The following is a 17,881-nucleotide window of genomic DNA, read 5'->3' on the forward strand; positions in this document are numbered from 1 at the left end:
ATTGTACAATTGAGTGCAACGGGTAAGTAGTTTTCTGCCAGCTCTTACAACTACGGCTTGCTTCGCTCAGTAGATTGACGAGGTGGGAGGAATCTGCTCTGTGGATAGCATCGAGAGCCCGAGCGACGACGCTGTGGCGCTTCCTGTGGCGGTCGTGGCCGTCGCTAGTTTGCGGGGTCTACCTTGTCGCTTAACTTTTTGGCGTGGAGCTGAAATCTGATCTTGCTGCTGTAGCATGGCGTAACACGAGAGCACCTGCAGAGCACACAGCTCGGCTTCAATGAGACTTGACAGGCGGTGGCGCAGGTTTGGGGACGCCTTCGCCAGTAGCTCCTCCTGTGACGGCAGACACTCCACTCGTGATGCATCGTTTAGCCGTTTCTGCAGCTTGTACGGGTAGCTGGAAGTATTCGGGCCCATGCCGAACTGTGAGTCGAAACCCGCCACTACTGCACGCGAGCGCTTTTTGGTCGCTCCTGTTGTCTGCTTGTATAGCCCACTGACTGCCGAGCCCATGGGAGCAATTAGGATGGCAGCGGTTCCTTTGGCTTGACCTGTATAGCCGCCACGAGCCATTTGTCGAGAGGCGTCTGAAGCATCGGCGTCGTCGTCGCCACTGTTCTGAGCGACGGAGGAGCCACCGTCACTGAAATAACCGACCGGTCCAGGCATGACCATGGACAGCCCGCTGTGCTTACGCACTTCGTCGTCACGCGCGAGCTTGGCAAAGTACTTTTGGGCATGGCTGCGGATCTGAGCCGACGTGCGCGTCTTGATCTTGGCCGCCACCTTTTTCCACTCGCGGCCGTACAGTCGCAAGCCCGCGAGGAAGCTCTGGTGTTCCTGCTCGGTCCAGCGACCTCCGTTCATACCTGTCTGTCCCTTTTGGTGAGTTGCATTGGACGCCGCAGGGGCTGCTACTGCGCTAGCTGATGGTTTCGTCTTCGCCGTTTCAAGGCTCATCGAGATTGGCGACGCACTCGCCGAGGACACCAAAGGGGCGATTGTCGGTGAGTCGACGATGCTGTCGAGCAGCTCATTCGAGCGCGGAGCCGCCGCTGGCAGCAGAATCGGACTGGAGGGCGCAGACTTTGAGCTGTCGGTGGGACTCCCGGCTGACTGCGAGTGTGTCGAGGATGCTGGAGAGAGCGACATGAGTGCGGAGGACGAGATCGGGTCGCGAAGCATCGACTAAGAGTAGCGATCGCTGGACCACGGGCCGGATCCGCTGATCGTCTGTTGAGCTGCTGTCGCTGCTGCTGCGATCCTCGTTCGGCTCGCTGGTTCCCTTGGCCGGCCGGCGCCAACTTGAGAAGTGAGCGAGCGATCGAGCGGAAAGATATTCTTTGCCGCTTCTTGCCGCTGGGTGCCTCGGTTCGTTTCGAAGTCTGTCACTTGACTGGGCGTCAGTATGGCGAGCACACGCGCGAGCCCACCTAATATGCTCGGCGCCGAGCAGTTACGCCTGCAAAACCACCGCAGGCACTGGCACTGGCTTCTGCTCGGGGCCCGGATCCTGTGAAAACCACCACCAAAAAGATTTGTCGCCCGACCAGAGCTGCTCGCAGCATCGCGCTCGCTGGCTTTGCGGCACTCCTGCGACCAGCTCCTATTCATAGGCGCTGAGCTGGCGGAGTCTCAGCCCATGGCATGACGCTGACAGCCAACTACATTCGTTTCAACGAGAGTCGCGTTGACGAGCTTATTAATAGTCAAAGTGGTTTCGCACACACACCTTCCCGTCCGTTGACCGCCCGCCAGGGGCAATACAAAGCTGCGCGGCACCTTACTCGCTCGAGCACCAAAGCAGCATCGATCCTCAATTAGTAGGTGAAGATCTCACGCTCCGTTGATCCCTTCAGAGCAGAGTGTCGAGCACGTCGACGGCTGTCCTCTCGACGCTGGTCTTGTGCTTGTTGTCGCGCGCGAGTTCAGTCCACAGCAGTTGGTGCGGCTCTGTCATCTCCTGCCAAATGGCAGCGGCCTCGTCGCTGGATATCGCCTCGTTCTCCCGGCGTTTGGCCTCCAGGAAGTGGCGAAACCCTGCCGAGTCGCGCAGCGTCTTGTTGTTGGCCTCCTCTTGCTGCGCATTGTACACCTGCAGCTCAGCTTCGTAGCGGTGCTTGTCCTCTGCAGCCATACGCTTGTACGGCTCTCGCTCAGCCTCCGACATTTGACGCCACAGTTTCCCACAGAGTGCTGAGCACTCGTTGTGAGACATCTGATACGTTGAGAGCAGCTCCGTGCGCTTGGACATGTACATCAGGTTGTAGGCCGTCTTCGGTCGCCGCGGAGGTCCGGACTTGCGCTTCTTGCGCGGCACAGTAGGTGTCTTTACCTGAACGGGTTGAACGGGCCCTTGAACTGCTTCAACCAACTCCTCCTCATCATCGAACTCCTTCCGCTTTCGCGGCCGTCTTTTGGTTAGAGGATTGGCAGCCTCCTCTTCATTCTTCTTCGCAATATGAGCTTCCATCTCTGCCCGAAAGCGCTCAACATCCTCATCAGCCTTGCGTTGGTAGACAGCACGCTCGTCGTCACTTAAAGCCTTCCACGTGACACCGATTTCCCGCATGATTTCGGGGTTCTTACGACCAGGACGGCGATCTACCAGCTCCTGCCGCTTTGCCGACAGATAACAGTTATAAGCATTCATCGGCAAGCGGGGAGCTGCCGAGTCCTCGCGAGCCAGACGCCTGAGCTCTTCCATCCGTTTGTGTGAACGTTGGACTACCAAGTCCATGTATGCCGGCGGTTTGTAGGCATTCATCTCGGTATCGTACCGCCGCTGGTCCTCTTTAGCCAGTTCGTGCCACTCCGCCTTGTCCGCGTCACTCAAACGCTTCCAGAGCTGACTCATCTCAGCACGGAACTCGTTAATCGTCATATTCAGTAGCATGAAGCTCTCACGGTTGTGGCTCATAAAGAGCTGGAAGGCCGTCTTCGCCGGTTTGGGAGCGAACGGGTCTTTCAATGGAGTTTTCAGCGCAGACAGCATGTCAGGAGTAGTAGCTGCTAGCGTCGGCTGCATGCGCGCGATTTCTTCTTGGAAGCGGAGTTTGTCTTTGGCGGCCAAGTCTTCCCAGACCTGGCGCTCGTCATCCGACAGAGCCCTCCATTGGCGCCCGACCTCTTTTGACACGAGTGGCGCCGCGAGGAACGGGTTTGCAGCTACCACTTCTGGTCGTTGGCTCTTCCAGAAGCAAATGTAGGCTGTGTCTGGCTGGCGTGGCTCGTTGGATTGCTTCTTCCGCTTGGGTGGGGCCTGCTCAGGTTGCTAACACATTGAAGAAAATACATTTAGAGGTCGCACCCCGTTAGCCGCCGTCCACGGCAGCAGTTATATCGTTTGCACGCACCTCATCAGACTGCTGTTGGTTCACATGATGGTGGGCTTCAGTGTGGAAGCGCGCCTTGTCGAACTGCGCTAGCTCGACCCAGGGTTTGCGCTCGGCAGCCGACAGCGCCTTCCACTGCCTCCCGAGCTCCGCCGAAACCTGTTGCACGGACCACGACGGATTCTCCGCTGCCAACTCGTCGCGGCGAGCGTGGCTGAAGTGCAGATACGCGTTCTTGTGCGGCGCAAGCGCCTCGCGGCTGCGTGCCGTCTCCATCGGGGGGGGGGGGGGGGGTCAAGAGGTCAAAATGAAATCGATAATTTCGAGACGCTGGGACCAATCATACTTCAGTATTTGAAGCGCAAAATTTGTGATTTGTGAACAATGTTGAAGTTGCACATGCACCTATTGCAGCATTCTGCGCATGCTGCGTCTGGCCGCCCAATGCGTGTGCACTCTGCGCAGCGCGAGGAAGAGCACTCCGGCAGCTGTGGCGGCTGCACCGCTGGCACTCCACGGGTTCAGCGCAGTACCCAAGAGGGCAACTCCCCACACAAATTCGTAGCCGACGTGCAGCAGTCGCGTGGCTGCCAGCACCCCTGCGCCGTCGAACTGGAACCCGCGCGTGAGGAAGAGCTGCTCTGCGAAGGCCAGAGCGCCTGTGCCCAGGATGGCGCCCCACGTCTCCACCGACAATCCTGCCTTGAACTTGCCGTGCTGCACCACTAGTATCGCGATGAGCGACACGAGCGTCATGGTCAGCAAAAAGTAGTTCATGACGACAAGGTGCGGCACCTTCTGAAGGCTGCGCAGAGACACATAGGCGCCTGCCTGCATGACCACAGTCACCACAGCACACCCGATAGCCAGTGACTCGCCGAACAGGTATGAGGTCACGAAGCTTGTCATGGAGCGGCGGTACCACTTGGCGTCCGTCGATCCGTTCTTCCCGAAGACAAAAGCTGGCCGCACAACCTGCACAGCACCAACGACGCATAGTGCAGAGCACGCAAGTGTGAAGGCCCCCGGCTTCTCCTTCAGAAAGAAAGCTGCCTACATGGACACGGCGTGCAATTAGAACCGGGAGATCGAAACAAACAAATGGGGCGTACACGAACCCACCATTGCGAACGCTAGGAGCGGGCTCAGGTATGTGATTGCTGTGGCGTTTGACACCTCCAGCTTCTGGATAACCAGAACTGTCAGTGTCAAGGCGATGCAGCCCGTGAAACATCGGAGTAGAAGCGGGCGTTGGAACTCCTTCTTGACGCGCATCTTAACGCCGGTAGCGGCGATGGCAGCCTGGAAGCCGACAGCACAATGTCAAATTAAGTACCATCCACGCTATCATAATGAGAACGCCAGAACAGCAACTTACGAGGGTTAGCAGCCACGACACGAGCGAACGCCAGAAGAGCGTCTCCACGGTCGAGAGCTTGAAGGCGTCGTCCTTGACCAGCGTGGCGATGCAGCTAGCGAGGAAGGCCGACGTCCCCACCAGGATGAGTCCGGCTATGCGATTGGCCACGCTGCGCACCACTGCGCGGCGCATAAAGCGCGGGAGCCACTTGCCGTCCGTTGACATGGACTCGAGCGAGTCGGAGGCTACGAGCAGCGGCAGGTTCTCCAGGTGACGCATGGCTTTCTTGCCACTGTCGATCTTACCCGCCGGCGCGGAGCTGGTGGCGGTCGCGTACACGGCGCCGTATACGGCAGGTAGAGGCATCCTTGCAGTGCTGCGGGTGGACGAGAAATGACGATCTTCCAGCAAAAACTCAGGCTCAAACCGTTTGTCCTGATTTTCAGGTTGATTCAAATCGTTGAAGCGGTGTCTATTGAGCTGCGTAGTACTGTACGCCTGGTCACCGAACAACTTCAACGTGAAGTGCTTGCAGCACTAACTTGACAGCGGAGTCCGCATTGGGGCGGCGAACCTGTCACTCTACACAGGTGGTGGACCGGACCCGTTAGCGACTTGCCAGCCATTGATCACCCGTGGAATCAACCTATCCAAACAACCGCAGTGGTTCGAGCAACACACACCTCACTGACTCAACGCCTATCAGTGTGCAAACCCAGCGCCAGCAACCTTTCGTGCTCGACAAAGGAATCGAGAAATAGCTGACCGACGATGCCCAACGGACCGAGTGACGCCATGGTACGGTGACGCTTACGGCCACTCCCTCCAAGCTCGATTTCGTGTTAAATACTGTTGTCTACTGCAACTTTGATCCGATGAAGGGCAGCATAGGAATCTGCTTGCGAACCGAGCAATCAGCACCACGAGCGATTACACGGAGCTCCGCGCGGTGCAACGTCAGACACTCGGCATAGAACCTGCGAGAGGGTATCCAAGCAGTTCACCTCGTGTATCCTCGTTGGCCAACCAGAGACACACAGCTCACTAATAGAACCGAGAGCGTTCGTCTCCCCACGAGCCTCGTGACGAGGCAGCAAGCGCTGCAGCACGGCAATTAGTGCTCCGTCAACCATACGTTCGGTGGCTGGTGTACATCATCGCGAGTGGCACGAGCACGGTGTACTAGTAGATATTACTACTAGTAGATTTTCTAATAACAGTACCGGTGAAAGGACTATTATACTATATTAGTGTTATAAATTTTTCTTTCGACATTTATGTTTTACAATTGTAGATAGTACATATTCGACCCCAAATAGTAGTATATGATTACTTGAGACGCTAATTTGAATCAATGCTGTTGGTAGATTGGCTGCTGGACTGCTCACGCGTGTTGAAATCGTAGGGTGGTTCACTGCACAGGACCGGTCTAAAAGAGAGATTGGAGCCTACAAGCGCTAGAGAGAGATGTAGCGTTCTGGATGTGATCATTCATAATCATCTCGCAGCTCGACAAGTCTGCAACGACCCTTTCACTAGTCCGTCTGCCAAGCTCTTCCACGGAATATGTCAGCTCCGTGTGCTTGCGTGCTGACCTAACGGAGCATAACGTTCGGCCAGAGCGTTCTCCACAACAGCAGTAACGAGCTGTATGGCGCGGGCAGATTGTTTGACTGCATTTGCAGCGCTCCTTGCGTCAGTGCCGCGCGTCGGGTTGGGCAGAACTCCATCGGCTCGATGAAGCCCTTACCAACATGTTTTCTTGACCGGCAGATATGGTATGTGCAGCTTTCGTACGAGGGCGGACAATCTGCTTGCTGAGGTGGAGGCACTGTTAACGCACAATAATAAAGATGCCCGTCGCATAGAATACGAAAGCATCGGCGCTTCTTGGTCAACAGCAAGGCCACCTGGTGGTCGACATTCGCTGGTCGTCAGTAGTAATCTAGATTTATTTTGTATTACTGATGTAGTACTTTTGACCTGGTTGGAATGCTAATTGTTTTGATAGTATTATTGATTCGAGATCATAACTATAGTAGTTTGTGCGCGATACTATCCCTGGCTACGGACGCGTCGCCAGTTTGGCAACAAGAAAAGCAGAGCTCGCTTGCTCGTCCGATCGGCGCCAGGGAAGCGAAGCCGCCAACCTTCCACACACAGAGACAGCTACCTGACCAGACCACAGCAGCTGCACGACGGTCAAGACGCTCTGCAGCCATGGGCGACCACCAAGACGCGAGCTCGAGCGGAGAGCGCAACCCGTCCAGCCCGGCAGCGGCCATGAGCGGCATCGACTGGAGCATCTTTAAGGACGGCGAGGAGGACGCCTTTGGGTGGCTGCTACGCAACAACAATGCGTCGGCCTCCGCTGCTGCTGCTATGAGCGCTGGTATGATGGGTGGAATGGCTGCCGACATTCTGCCGCTGGACGACATTGAGATGGACCGCATGATGGCGGCAACGTCGTCGCAGCAGGCGACCAACGGCCAGCAAGTCGGTGCTGCTACTGCTGCTCAAGGTTGCCAGCCGCTTACTGCAGCTCAGACGAACGTTCGGTTGATGGCGGCGCAGCTGTACGAAGGACTGCGGCCCTCGCCGTCGAAGCCACCAGCGAATCTGCTGGCAATGCTGCCCGGCATGCCGTCCTTCGGTAACGGTGTTGGAGGGAGCTACGATAAATTCGATGACGACGATGCGTGGGAGGACGAACTGGAGGAAAAGGAAGCCCAGGAGCAGTCAGAAGCGAAGGCGGCGCCCTCTGAAAGCGAAAAAAGTGGTCCTAAGCAAGGAAGCGGCGCTGCATCGTCGCAGGCGATCGAAGAGAAGGCCCCCGCTAGGACTAGGAGCACAAGGGGGAAGACCAAAGCAAATACCGCTACTTCGGCAAAGAGCAAGCGACCTCTGAAACGTAAGAAGAGCGCACCAGCTTCGCCCACTGAAACAGGCTCGGGAACCGAAGAAGACCAGGAAAAGAAACAGCAGCGTCGTGTCAAGAACCTGGTGTCCGTACGAGAGTTCCGCAAGCGCAAGATGAAGCAGCTCGAGCAGAACGAGGCACGGCTGCGTCGACTGGAGGCGGAGAACATGGACTTGAAGATGCGCCTGAAGATCGGAAAGGAGGCCATTTTGAGCGAGCAGCGCGAAAAGCAGCAGATTAAGGAGCAGATGCGGGAGATGCTGCAGCGCAATGCCAACGAGCAAGAAATCGCGAAGTTCCTCAACATGTACAAGGTCACGTACTCGGACTACGGACCCAAGCGACGCGAGAAGCTGCACTTCCACTTGTCGCGCATCCGGGAGCTGCTGCTCCCCACACAGGTCACGAAACTAAGTTTGTATTCGGTGGAGCAAGGTGTGGATATGCTCAAGCGCGATCACGTTATAAAGGAGGACCCGATGTCTGCTCCTGAATCAGCCACAGCGACGATGAGTCTATGGGGTATCTTGGCGGACGAGTTGGGAGTATCAGACGAACAGCAGCGTCAGATTTTGGAGCGCCGAGCTGCTATCAAGAAGGTGCGCGACGATCTGAACCACACCTTGAGCATCGTAAAGAAGCTGGAAGAGGTGACAGACGAGAAAAACACAGCGCTGGAAGCTCAGGTGGCGCAGCTGCAGCAGATTCTCACGCCTTCTCAAGCCACCAAGTTTATCATCTGGGTCAAGGAGAACCCAGCCTTTATGTACATGCTGGACAAGCTGGTGGACTCCACCCTGCAGAACACAAGCAGCACAGAGGAATGATATACCCTGCCGCTTGCTGACAATTAGCCGCACGCTCGTATCTGCTCCAATATCCATCTTCTATTCATCTCCTTGCTGGCAAGGTCCAAGGACGAGAAAGCTGGACTATTCAGCAGCGTTGTAACCCCGTGGGGTATTTATTCGGTGAGTCACAGAAAGAAAGCAAAGGGTTTAGTTGGACGTACTGACTGCGGAGTTACCGCGAAGCTGTTTGTGTTGTTGTTGCTGCTCTTGCCATCGATAGCAGCCTACGCAATTACGACGTAAATAAGCGCTCACGTGAGACGCAGTCCATGCATCTTTCGTTGTGGCTTTCCTTGGTGGCTCGACTACTTCGGAAATAAGTGCTTCGCCTGCTGGAAAACCTTCGTCATCTTCTCCATGCTGTCCATGGTGCCGTTGTACAGCAACTTTACGGGTAGATTTCCACCGATGTCAGTTTGACAGATGTACGTCAAAGTGAATCCTTCGGGTCCATCGACGCTCGTGTCCTCCTTGCAGTGGAAGCACGAGATGAATATGTGCCCTCGAGTCTTTCCTGGACGCTCAGGCACATCTGGATGCTCAACACTAGCGAAGCTGATGGAGTTCTCTTTTCGTACGTAGAGAATGCAGAAGTCTCGCGAGGCTACCAGTCCACCCAGGAAGGGCTTCTGGGTATTCACACACACGCTCACGTCCGCATCGTCCAAAAGCTCACTGGTGTCAAACGTTTCGATCACTTCAAAGTTCGCCTCGTTGAAGTCCCATACGCTGCGATCTTTTGGGTCTTTGCTGTCCATGAAGGCCATGAACTTGGTCATGGAGATTCCGGTAATGAAGACCTCAATCTTGAATATCGCGAACGGCGTCTTGTCGGTTGTGAGCTCGTAAATCTCTCCACCCTGCGTCGCCTTCACCAATTTCCAAGAGCTTTCACCACTCAAGTAATATGCCAGCGTGTCTTCCATCTCGTGAACGCGGTCCAAGTACTTTTCTGGAAGAGGCCCACTACCTGGAGCGACAGAGGACCTTCGACGCCTCGTTCGCACTGGCGTCGCTCTCTGAGGTGCCACCGTGTTTGGCTTTGTTACTCGCATTGCCTCGTTTGGTTGGCTTGAAGACCCTCCGGCGAGCCGGTCGGCGTGAATCCACGGGTGCAGCGTCAGGAAAATTCCATACGTTGCGACGCAGTACCATAGGCGCTGGTGAAGCGAGAAACCATCAGCAAGAGCGATCACCAGCAGAATGGAAGCGGCGAAGAGCGACATCCAGAGCCCGATCGCGGAGTTCATGCTCGTCCCGTCAGGGCCGTCACTTGGTACGAGCCCTAAAAATGACGCCACACGGTAGGACAGCCCACCATAACCTGTTTTGGAGATTTCCGGTCGCTTCGTCAAATCGTGGTCGTTCGAGCTATCCATGAAAGAAAGTCTGCGGGAGTCGCTGAAAGAGTCTGTGCCCGTCCACACTTCGTCCATCATCATGGATTCGCGGCGCTCGGACTCCAGCATGGAGCCTCGAATGCTGGAGCCCACCATAGAGCTACGTCGACTCGATCCCAGCATCGACCCAGAGTCCATCATTGACCCTCGACGCTCAGAGCTCCTGCCTACAAAGCTCACACCGCGCGACTCGCGGACGTACTCCTGGGCATCCGGCACGGAGGCATGGGTCATGTGCTGTGAATCCCCACGCAGGCGTCTGGGGGCGTCGGACGAGTTTGCCTCGTTCTCCTGCCAGATCTGGCCGAAGCATTGGATGCAGATGCGGGAGTTCCCTTTGAGCCTCTTGGGGAGCCCCTTACGCAAGCCCAGCAGCGGAAATTTGAGCGTACAGAACTGGCACCGCCACTTGCGGCACTGCACAACAACAACAGCAGCAACAACAAGCAACGTCAGCATCGGTAGCCCACAGAAGGAGGGACTGCATGAGATAATGCAGACGCCAGGGTCTTCATCGGACGTACGTAGTCGCATCGCTTCGGAGGCAGCAAATCGCGCAGCACCTTGAGGTTGGCGCAGTACAGGCACGTCTGGGCGTCGACCTCGTCCCCCGCCGCTCCGGTGCGCGCGTCGACGGCGGTCGTGTCCATCGCAGGAATGGTGCAGTACACTCACTCACTCTGTGGTTTCAGAGGGCTGGTTGGCGATCGGGTCGCGTGCTCGCGGGGGATGGCAGCTTCGGCAATGATGTTTACAGGCTGAAGATGACGGCACCGCCTTTTTCTACCAATCGCCACTGGCTTGTGTGCGCCACATCCAAATTGAAGCCGACAGATATGGCAATGGTCAAGCTCTGCCTTACTGCGCCTTGGGTACTACTACTGTACTTGTCATACGAGCTAGCTAGCCCTCACGCAGGCGGCATGAGCAGGCTGGACCACACGGTGACGCCAGTGCCCACGAAGCCGATCACGATCGCGCCGATGAACAGCAGCAGCGGGCCGATCTTCTTGGGCCCCAGGAGCGGACCGTCCTCCAGCTTCAAGATGAACGCGGCGGGGAAGCAGAAGCACACGACGGTGGAGCACGTGCCGCCAATGATGCCGAAGACCACGTTGATGCTGGGGCAGAAGATGGCCAGCAGCAGCGCCAGCAGCACCAGGCCGCTCGTCACGGCCACATGGCGCGACGTCGAGTCCTCCGAGTTGGAGAAGAACATCATGTCGATCGTAAAGCGGCACGGGAAAATGTTCAGGGGGAAGGCCACAGCCACGGTGAAGGTGATGGCGGCGCGGCTAATAGCGATCAGGGTGTCGCTCAACGGGAAGCTCAGCAGGATGTTGCCCTTGTACTTGGGCTCCACGAGTTGAGGCCCGAAGGCAAGATACGCGACCACGCCAATGGACAGGTAGATCAGGAAGGAGATCAGCGTGGCACGGTCCACCACCTTGTTCATCCGGCGAATGCACGGGCGCTGCAGCTCTGTGTAGATCGAAAATACGTTCACCTGAACAAATGAAGTTAGACCTGCCATTGGCACTATGGAAGTTGTTGGTTGCAACATTGCCTTACCTGGCATGTGAAGGCAAACATGACGATCGGCACACTTAGCATGAAGTCCGGACCACGACTCAAGTCGATCGTCCAACTGATGTCCTCTGGGATTCCGTTAGCGCTTGCGTACATAATCGACCGGATGGCCACCGCAACCACCAGGAAGATGATGGAAAGCACTCCGAGAATGGACGAGAACTGAAGGCTGCTGATGTCTTTCATCAACGACAGCGGGAGCATGATCGTTCCACACGAGATCGTCATGAGCACCCATCGCTGCGCGAATACGCTTTGCATCCCGAAACAGAGCTCGCCAAGTGGCGTGATGATATCTCCTAGCGTCACAAGGTACGCAACCGAAATGCCGAAGCAAAATATCAGGATGTTCACCTCCACGAAAATCGTCATCTACAACGAAAAGAAAAGTCGATGGTAAGTATCTAGCCAACACCTTCGCCACCGGTAACCAACCAAGAAGCGTACCTTTGTGTCGAAACAGTACATCGCCAAGTCCTCGTACGACTTCAACCTGTGACAGAGGAGTCAAATATGTGTTAGGTTGCTGAGCTGCTGTTGGATAGCATTTATGCAGCCCCCTACTTGGTGATGTCTTCCGCGCGAATCAGCAGTCGAATCGTGTACACAGTAAGCACCGCGGCCAACACAAGTTGAGCCACAGCGAAACCCAATCCAGAAACTGCCACTGCGTACGGCAACGACAGCGCTCCAGCGCCAAGCGTAGCGCCGGCGAGATTGAAGACCGAGCCGCGAATGGAGCCCTTCGACGGAATGATGGACTGGTGGTACGGAAAAGCGTCGCTCAGGAGGTCATCGTCGTTAGGCTACGCATAATAAGACAGCAGTGATCAGTGTTAACAATGAGCTAAGGACCCAAATCGTTGCGCAAGTCAAACCTTTCGGGTTCGCATCGGCGACATGGAGGCGATGAAGCTGCCGATCTTCTTCATTTTCTGTAATCAAGTACAGTAATCCCCCAAAATGTAAGCACCCACAAGATTCACCAAGCAGCAGCCTCCGTCAAGCAGCACGTTTGGGGGGACACTTGACATCACAGCACATGCTCACACGCCATAAGAACGAATTCACCTTGAAAATGAGCGGCGTGTACCCCAGCTGCTTCAGGTATGAGTCCCGCAGAGGCCGACCCCTCTTCACGTGCGCGTCACCTCGCTCGACGTGCTCCGCTGCATTGCGGTCGTACACGACGTTGGTGGTGGAGTTGGAGCGCCCCTTGAGCAGCGGCTCCGTGACGCCATTGTCGACCTCGTGGCTCATCAGAGCGGACTTCCTGCGCGTAACACATAGAGATTAGCAAGAGGTACGCAGCGCAGAGCAAATTCCACCGGCGCGAGAGTCGCGTGCCCCCACCAACCTGCGGATCCCTTGGAGAAAAAAAGCACAGTGGTGAACGGTCCCAAAAAGTGATTTAACGGTTGTGTGGTGCACACCAACTATAGTTCTGATCCGGTTCCATGGTCAAATGCTGCTCTAGTATGATCCAATGGACGATCTCCCAGAGGGAGACAACTACGCAGATCTCTCGAATATTAACGCACTCTTTGAAGACCCAACTCCTCGCCACAAGACAACGAAGCACACGGACTTGACGATGGCCTCGCAAAACTTGCGAGGCTTCGCCAAAACATCGCAGCGGCGGTGGCTTAGTGGTTGGCGCCGAAAGAGAAATGGACAGATTCCGGATATCATCCTCGTCCAAGACACTGCACTCCATGGAGAGGACGACGTACAAGAAGTGCAGAGTGCTTGGCAACGCTCATGGCAGGTGACGAAGACTGAGCGTCCCCTCAGCTACTGGACGACAACATCAACGAAATTAGCTGGACTCGGTATCCTCGTCTCGCCAACGCTGAGTGGCAAGATCACTCCGTGGCAGCAGAGTAGCTGGACATCCCGAGTTATGGCGGTGGAGATGGATAGATGGCTGATTGTTAATATTTATGTCCCAATTGCCGACAAGGACCAACGCCAATTCTTCCAGGACTTAGAGCCTTGGCTGCAGCGCCACGACTCGATAATCCTGGCAGGAGACTTTAACTGTGTTCTTCGACCAGCACGAGATCGCGTCGTAGCAAGGCAGCCAAGTGCAGCGAATTGCGAATGTGCAGAACTGAAAGTGCTTTTAGACCGCAGAGAATTCACGGATGCTATTGACTTAGGCCGGGACTTGGATAGTGAAGATGTGGAGACGGATCCCCTTCATCACTACACCTTCTGGCGCAAGGGCAGTGCAAGCCGACTAGACCGCTTTTACGTCAATGGAGCACCGTTCTTGGCAGCCCAGTGGGTAGATATCGTGGACCCTGCTTTCGACTCGGATCACCACGAAGTCCGGCTCGCGTTAAAATCTGGCAAGCGACCTCAGCCAACCAAACCGATAGCATACTATCCGATCCCAAGTGGACGGCCAAAACGGGTTCAAGCAACGATAGAAGCACGGCTGACGCCTCTGCTGGACAAATTTGATTCTGAAGATAACCCTGTTGCGCACTGGGATGGTCTGGTTCTCGATATTCAGCGAGTACTAGTCGAAACCAGGCAAATCGATCTCATCCAGACCCAAAGATACTTCAAGAAGCTACGTGAGGAAACTTGGGTACCACGAGCATCAAGGAAGGAGATCATCGAGGACCAGGTCACAGAAGCCGGAAACCGAGCCGCTAGATCTTTCGGCAAACACCTCCGCGGATCACCTGAGGAAGTACGGAGATTTTACAAAAGAAACTCGGATTGGCAACGGGACCAGTCGATCTCGGAAATTGCCGCTTCGCCAGGACACTTCTACGCGGACGACTATCCAATTGAAGAGCGAATGGCGTCGGAATGGAGTCACGTCTTCGCTGCCCCGCATGCCACAACTCCCGCCGATCGGTTAGATCAAGCCTTTGACCAATTTGCACGCATTCCAGAACGGCAACGCCTGACCAAGGAGGATATCCAGCAACTCATGGCTCCGATCACGGAAACCGAGACCTGGTATGCTATTCAGCACCTGGAGAGGCACAAATCGGCGGGGACATCGGGGCTGAACCACGACTTCTATAAAGATTTTGCGGAGCAGCTTACTCCCAGCCTTACTACACCTTTGCCCAGCCTAAGTTGTCTAATCCGCATCCAAAGTTGTCAGCTTTTATTTTGGGTGGGAGCGAGGTACCCGAATTAAGGGGTACCACTCTCCTTAGTGCAAGCGAAGTCGTCTAATCCCCAATCGAAGTTGGCACTGACCAAAAGCTACCGTACATGCACAGTACACATGCACAGCATCAAAGTAAGCACCGATGGGCTTCTGCTCGCCGTACACCATGTCCTCGCTGCGAGTTGCGGCGTCGACGAACTTGGCCGCGTGCAGCTCCATCTTCTACACCATGCGCTGCGTGATCTTGTTCACATGAGCTGCGCGCTCGAGGATGCGCTTGCGCGCCTCGGTTTTCATGATCGGCTGGTCGTCGCTGATGAGCAGTGGGTTCAGGAACTCGGGCACGTACCTAAAGTGCATGTACATGTAGAGCAGTACGCGGATGACTCTTGATGCGCGTTGTGTACTGTGGCGTGTGGTCATACTGCTGCTAGCGCTTGCGGCCACCGCTGTTATTGCTCCTGCGCAGCGCGCTGCCGGACATTCTCGTTGGCTCGCATCACGTTGTCACTCATGGCTGAAGCCGTCGTCGCGCAGTCCCGGCAGATGCTATAGCTCTCGTGCGATGCTGGGTAGATTGAGGAGTGAGCGCGCCCCGCACGAAGTCTTGGTCAACTTCGCGCGCGCGGGAACTTCACGTCAGGTTCTCGTCAGTTCCGACAACTTCGATTGGGGATTAGATGACTTCGCTTGCACTAAGGAGAGTGGTACCCCTTAATTCGGGTACCTCGCTCCCACCCAAAATAAAAGCTGACAACTTTGGATGCGGATTATACAACTAAGGCTGGGCAAAGGTGTAGTCTCTACAATGCGATTATGGCAGGTAATGGAGTGCCATCCTCGTTCCTCGACGCAACAGTGATACCACTGCGAAAAAATGGCGACTCTGCGGACGCAATGGACTACAGACCGATAGCGCTGCTGAACACGGCTTACAAGCTCTTCGGCTGAATTCTAGCAGAACGGCTACATCCCATGCTGCCCAGGCTTATCAGCCTTCATCAGCAAGGGTTCGTACGAGGACGCAATATCGACAAAACTGTCACGATTCTTCGCAGCATCCGAAGCAAGAGTAAGTCTCTGCCAATGTCAGCGTGGGCAAAATGTGCTACAGTACTTTGCTTAGATCTCCGTAAGGCATATGACACACTCGACCGGAACTACATGCTCAAGGTGTTGCGGGAGTACGGCTTCTCTGAGAGCTTCCTCAACGTGATCCGCCAGCTCCATGACGGCACCACAGCGCGATTTCTCGTTAATGGTAAACTCTCGAAGAAATGGATCGTCAATTCGGGTATCCGACAAGGATGTCCACTCGCGCCGCTACTATTCATACTGGCAGTGGATGCTCTTGGACTGGCAATTAACCAGCACCCCGCGCTCCACGGGATCGCGATACCAGGACATTTAGCGCATCGCCATAAAGTCTCGGCGTTTGTTGACGATAGCACCATCTTCCTGAATTCGATTCAAGAACTCGACACAGTCAAAGGCATCCTGGACGACTTTGGAGCACTATCGGGCCTACGCGTTCAACCCCAAAAAAGTGTACTTATGGGGCTGAACACGTACGGCAACCCTCAGCGGTGGAATGGGTTTCCAGTCCTCAGCCCAGCTGCGACGACGCGCCAACTTGGATACTGGGTTGGGAATCTAATGTCTGCGTCAGCCAACTGGAACATCAGACTCGAGAAACTGCAACGACGGCTATGTATTGCTACCTCAATCAGCAACTCCGTCGCACAGAGAGTGCTTCTATTCAATGTAGTAGCGCTGCCTGGCATTCTGTACACAGGGAAACAGTTCATACCATCGAAAGCTACGCTGCGTCAGCTGACAAACCTCCAGAAACAGTTTGTGTGGAACAGCAAGACTACCACGGAACCAACTCGACATAAACTTAACCCAGCACTCGTTTTCACACCAAAAGAAGACGGTGGGCTCGGGCTACAAGATATCGGACTAGCTCTGCAGGCAACACGGTGCAATCTGGCGGACAAGTGGCTCCAAAGTGAAGATGATGCGTATGCTGCAGCCTGGCACGCAGCATGTCACCCGAACGGTCAATGTTACTCGTCTGGTTGCGTGTTCCGACCAACATCGAAGGACATGCTCCACAAGATGAAAAAAGAGAAGCGAGAAGTGCCCTAAACCAACGTACCATCAATGGGAACGGCTGAACTTTGGGCAGCGCACTCAAAAGGTTCGCTACCCACTGACCAGCAACGGCTAGAGATTCAAAGGGCCATCATCGCGGGACTGGCCTTGAGTTCCTGCTACGAGATAGGCGAATCGGGGGTTCGATTCATGACTCAGGCTACCCCAAAACGCGAACTCCCCCAGGCCACCTTGGCTTTCCTGCAGAACGCGACATGGCAAGAAAACGGATGCATTCTCGATGATCACGGAGTTCCACTCAGACTTAGTGACTTCCCTGCATTGCAATCAGCCCGACTGAAGGACCTGCACGTGCAGCCGGAAGCGGGATTGACCACCGCAGGAGAACACGCAGCCATAATTCGTCCGTCATGCAAACGAGGCAAGGAGGTGAAAGAAAATTTACGGCAAATAACACGGTGGTGCCGCAGCATCATGCTCAGCTTACCGTGGACCGTATGGACTTCCATAGGCAGCATCACTCAGCCTATCGGGATGCCGGTTGATCAGCAGAGAATCACATGGACCTACAACAGCGCACGCCGATCAATGGAGGCGAAGTTAATCCGGACAACAGATCCAGCCTTCACGGTCATGAGAAATTTAGACGGTTTATCATGGAGACTCGCCCACGTATCTCCAGAGTACCGTCAGACCGAAGATTTTGAGCAGATTGCGGAATGGGCCAACTGGACGGGCATTGCTTTCACGCAACCCCACAAACGGCCATCTACCCCTGGACCCTATCAACGGAGGTAGGAGCACATTCCCTTTGCAAAAAGCTCCGCCAGCAGCGATCCAAACTTTTTAAGTGCGACCATCACTACAGCTGGAAGGATATCACGGCTAAGGTGAACCACCGTGAATCATCATCAGCATGGGGGCAGGCAGCTCTGACTCAAAGTCCACGGAAAATATGGCAACAACGAGGCATCTTCACCGATTATCAAGCTTGGACGATCTACAGGATCACGCTAGGAACTTTACCACGACAACTGGCCCCAATGTCCTAAAATATCGTGCAAGTTTGAGAAGGAAACCATTGACCACATCATTTGGTCTTGCGCAAAAGCCCAACTCTCGTGGAAACGATGGCTCGACACTTGGCTTGGTCACTCGAGTACAC

At 55.2% G+C, this 17,881-nt stretch overlaps 9 protein-coding genes across 9 annotated transcripts; 3 read left to right on the top strand and 6 right to left on the bottom strand.

The window, feature by feature from the left end:
- Positions 1-66: 66 nt before the first annotated feature.
- Positions 67-420, bottom strand: PHYSODRAFT_500248 (hypothetical protein; the record flags this gene model as incomplete). Its single annotated transcript, XM_009528672.1, has 1 exon — positions 67-420. One exon carries the CDS (start codon positions 418-420, stop codon positions 67-69), a length of 354 nt encoding a protein of 117 aa, XP_009526967.1.
- Positions 421-711: 291 nt separating this feature from the next.
- PHYSODRAFT_373030 (hypothetical protein) lies at positions 712-870 on the bottom strand (the record flags this gene model as incomplete). The annotated part of the gene is made up of 1 exon (XM_009528673.1): positions 712-870. A coding segment is annotated over one exon (159 nt), but the record flags the coding sequence as incomplete, so codon positions are not given.
- Positions 871-1,858: 988 nt separating this feature from the next.
- PHYSODRAFT_300810 (hypothetical protein) lies at positions 1,859-3,614 on the bottom strand (the record flags this gene model as incomplete). The annotated part of the gene is made up of 2 exons (XM_009528674.1): positions 1,859-3,277; positions 3,360-3,614. 2 exons carry the CDS (start codon positions 3,612-3,614, stop codon positions 1,859-1,861), a joined length of 1,674 nt encoding a protein of 557 aa, XP_009526969.1.
- A 129-nt stretch (positions 3,615-3,743) lies between these two features.
- Positions 3,744-5,495, bottom strand: PHYSODRAFT_360604 (hypothetical protein; the record flags this gene model as incomplete). The annotated part of the gene is made up of 4 exons (XM_009528675.1): positions 3,744-4,391; positions 4,461-4,640; positions 4,717-5,170; positions 5,428-5,495. The coding sequence occupies 4 exons, from the start codon at positions 5,493-5,495 to the stop codon at positions 3,744-3,746; spliced, it is 1,350 nt and encodes a 449-aa protein (XP_009526970.1).
- Positions 5,496-6,799: 1,304 nt separating this feature from the next.
- Positions 6,800-8,445, top strand: PHYSODRAFT_351287 (hypothetical protein; the record flags this gene model as incomplete). Its single annotated transcript, XM_009528676.1, has 1 exon — positions 6,800-8,445. The coding sequence occupies exon 1, from the start codon at positions 6,919-6,921 to the stop codon at positions 8,443-8,445; it is 1,527 nt and encodes a 508-aa protein (XP_009526971.1). The 5' UTR covers positions 6,800-6,918.
- Positions 8,446-8,658: 213 nt separating this feature from the next.
- Positions 8,659-10,519, bottom strand: PHYSODRAFT_346274 (hypothetical protein; the record flags this gene model as incomplete). The annotated part of the gene is made up of 2 exons (XM_009528677.1): positions 8,659-10,286; positions 10,394-10,519. 2 exons carry the CDS (start codon positions 10,517-10,519, stop codon positions 8,775-8,777), a joined length of 1,638 nt encoding a protein of 545 aa, XP_009526972.1. The 3' UTR covers positions 8,659-8,774.
- Positions 10,520-10,715: 196 nt separating this feature from the next.
- On the bottom strand, positions 10,716-15,155 carry PHYSODRAFT_346275 (hypothetical protein). Its single transcript, XM_009528678.1, has 9 exons — positions 15,081-15,155; positions 14,851-14,934; positions 14,716-14,820; positions 12,531-12,728; positions 12,338-12,394; positions 12,024-12,265; positions 11,907-11,952; positions 11,442-11,831; positions 10,716-11,376 (listed from the first exon to the last, which is right to left on the bottom strand). Exons 1-9 carry the CDS (start codon positions 15,111-15,113, stop codon positions 10,780-10,782), a joined length of 1,752 nt encoding a protein of 583 aa, XP_009526973.1. The 5' UTR covers positions 15,114-15,155; the 3' UTR covers positions 10,716-10,779.
- A 937-nt stretch (positions 15,156-16,092) lies between these two features.
- Positions 16,093-16,497, top strand: PHYSODRAFT_375482 (hypothetical protein; the record flags this gene model as incomplete). The annotated part of the gene is made up of 1 exon (XM_009528679.1): positions 16,093-16,497. A coding segment is annotated over one exon (405 nt), but the record flags the coding sequence as incomplete, so codon positions are not given.
- A 267-nt stretch (positions 16,498-16,764) lies between these two features.
- Positions 16,765-17,514, top strand: PHYSODRAFT_300814 (hypothetical protein; the record flags this gene model as incomplete). Its single annotated transcript, XM_009528680.1, has 1 exon — positions 16,765-17,514. The coding sequence occupies one exon, from the start codon at positions 16,765-16,767 to the stop codon at positions 17,512-17,514; it is 750 nt and encodes a 249-aa protein (XP_009526975.1).
- Positions 17,515-17,881: the final 367 nt, after the last annotated feature.

Source organism: Phytophthora sojae, assembly GCF_000149755.1.
Source record: "Phytophthora sojae unplaced genomic scaffold PHYSOscaffold_4, whole genome shotgun sequence".
Taxonomy (NCBI): domain Eukaryota; phylum Oomycota; class Peronosporomycetes; order Peronosporales; family Peronosporaceae; genus Phytophthora; species Phytophthora sojae.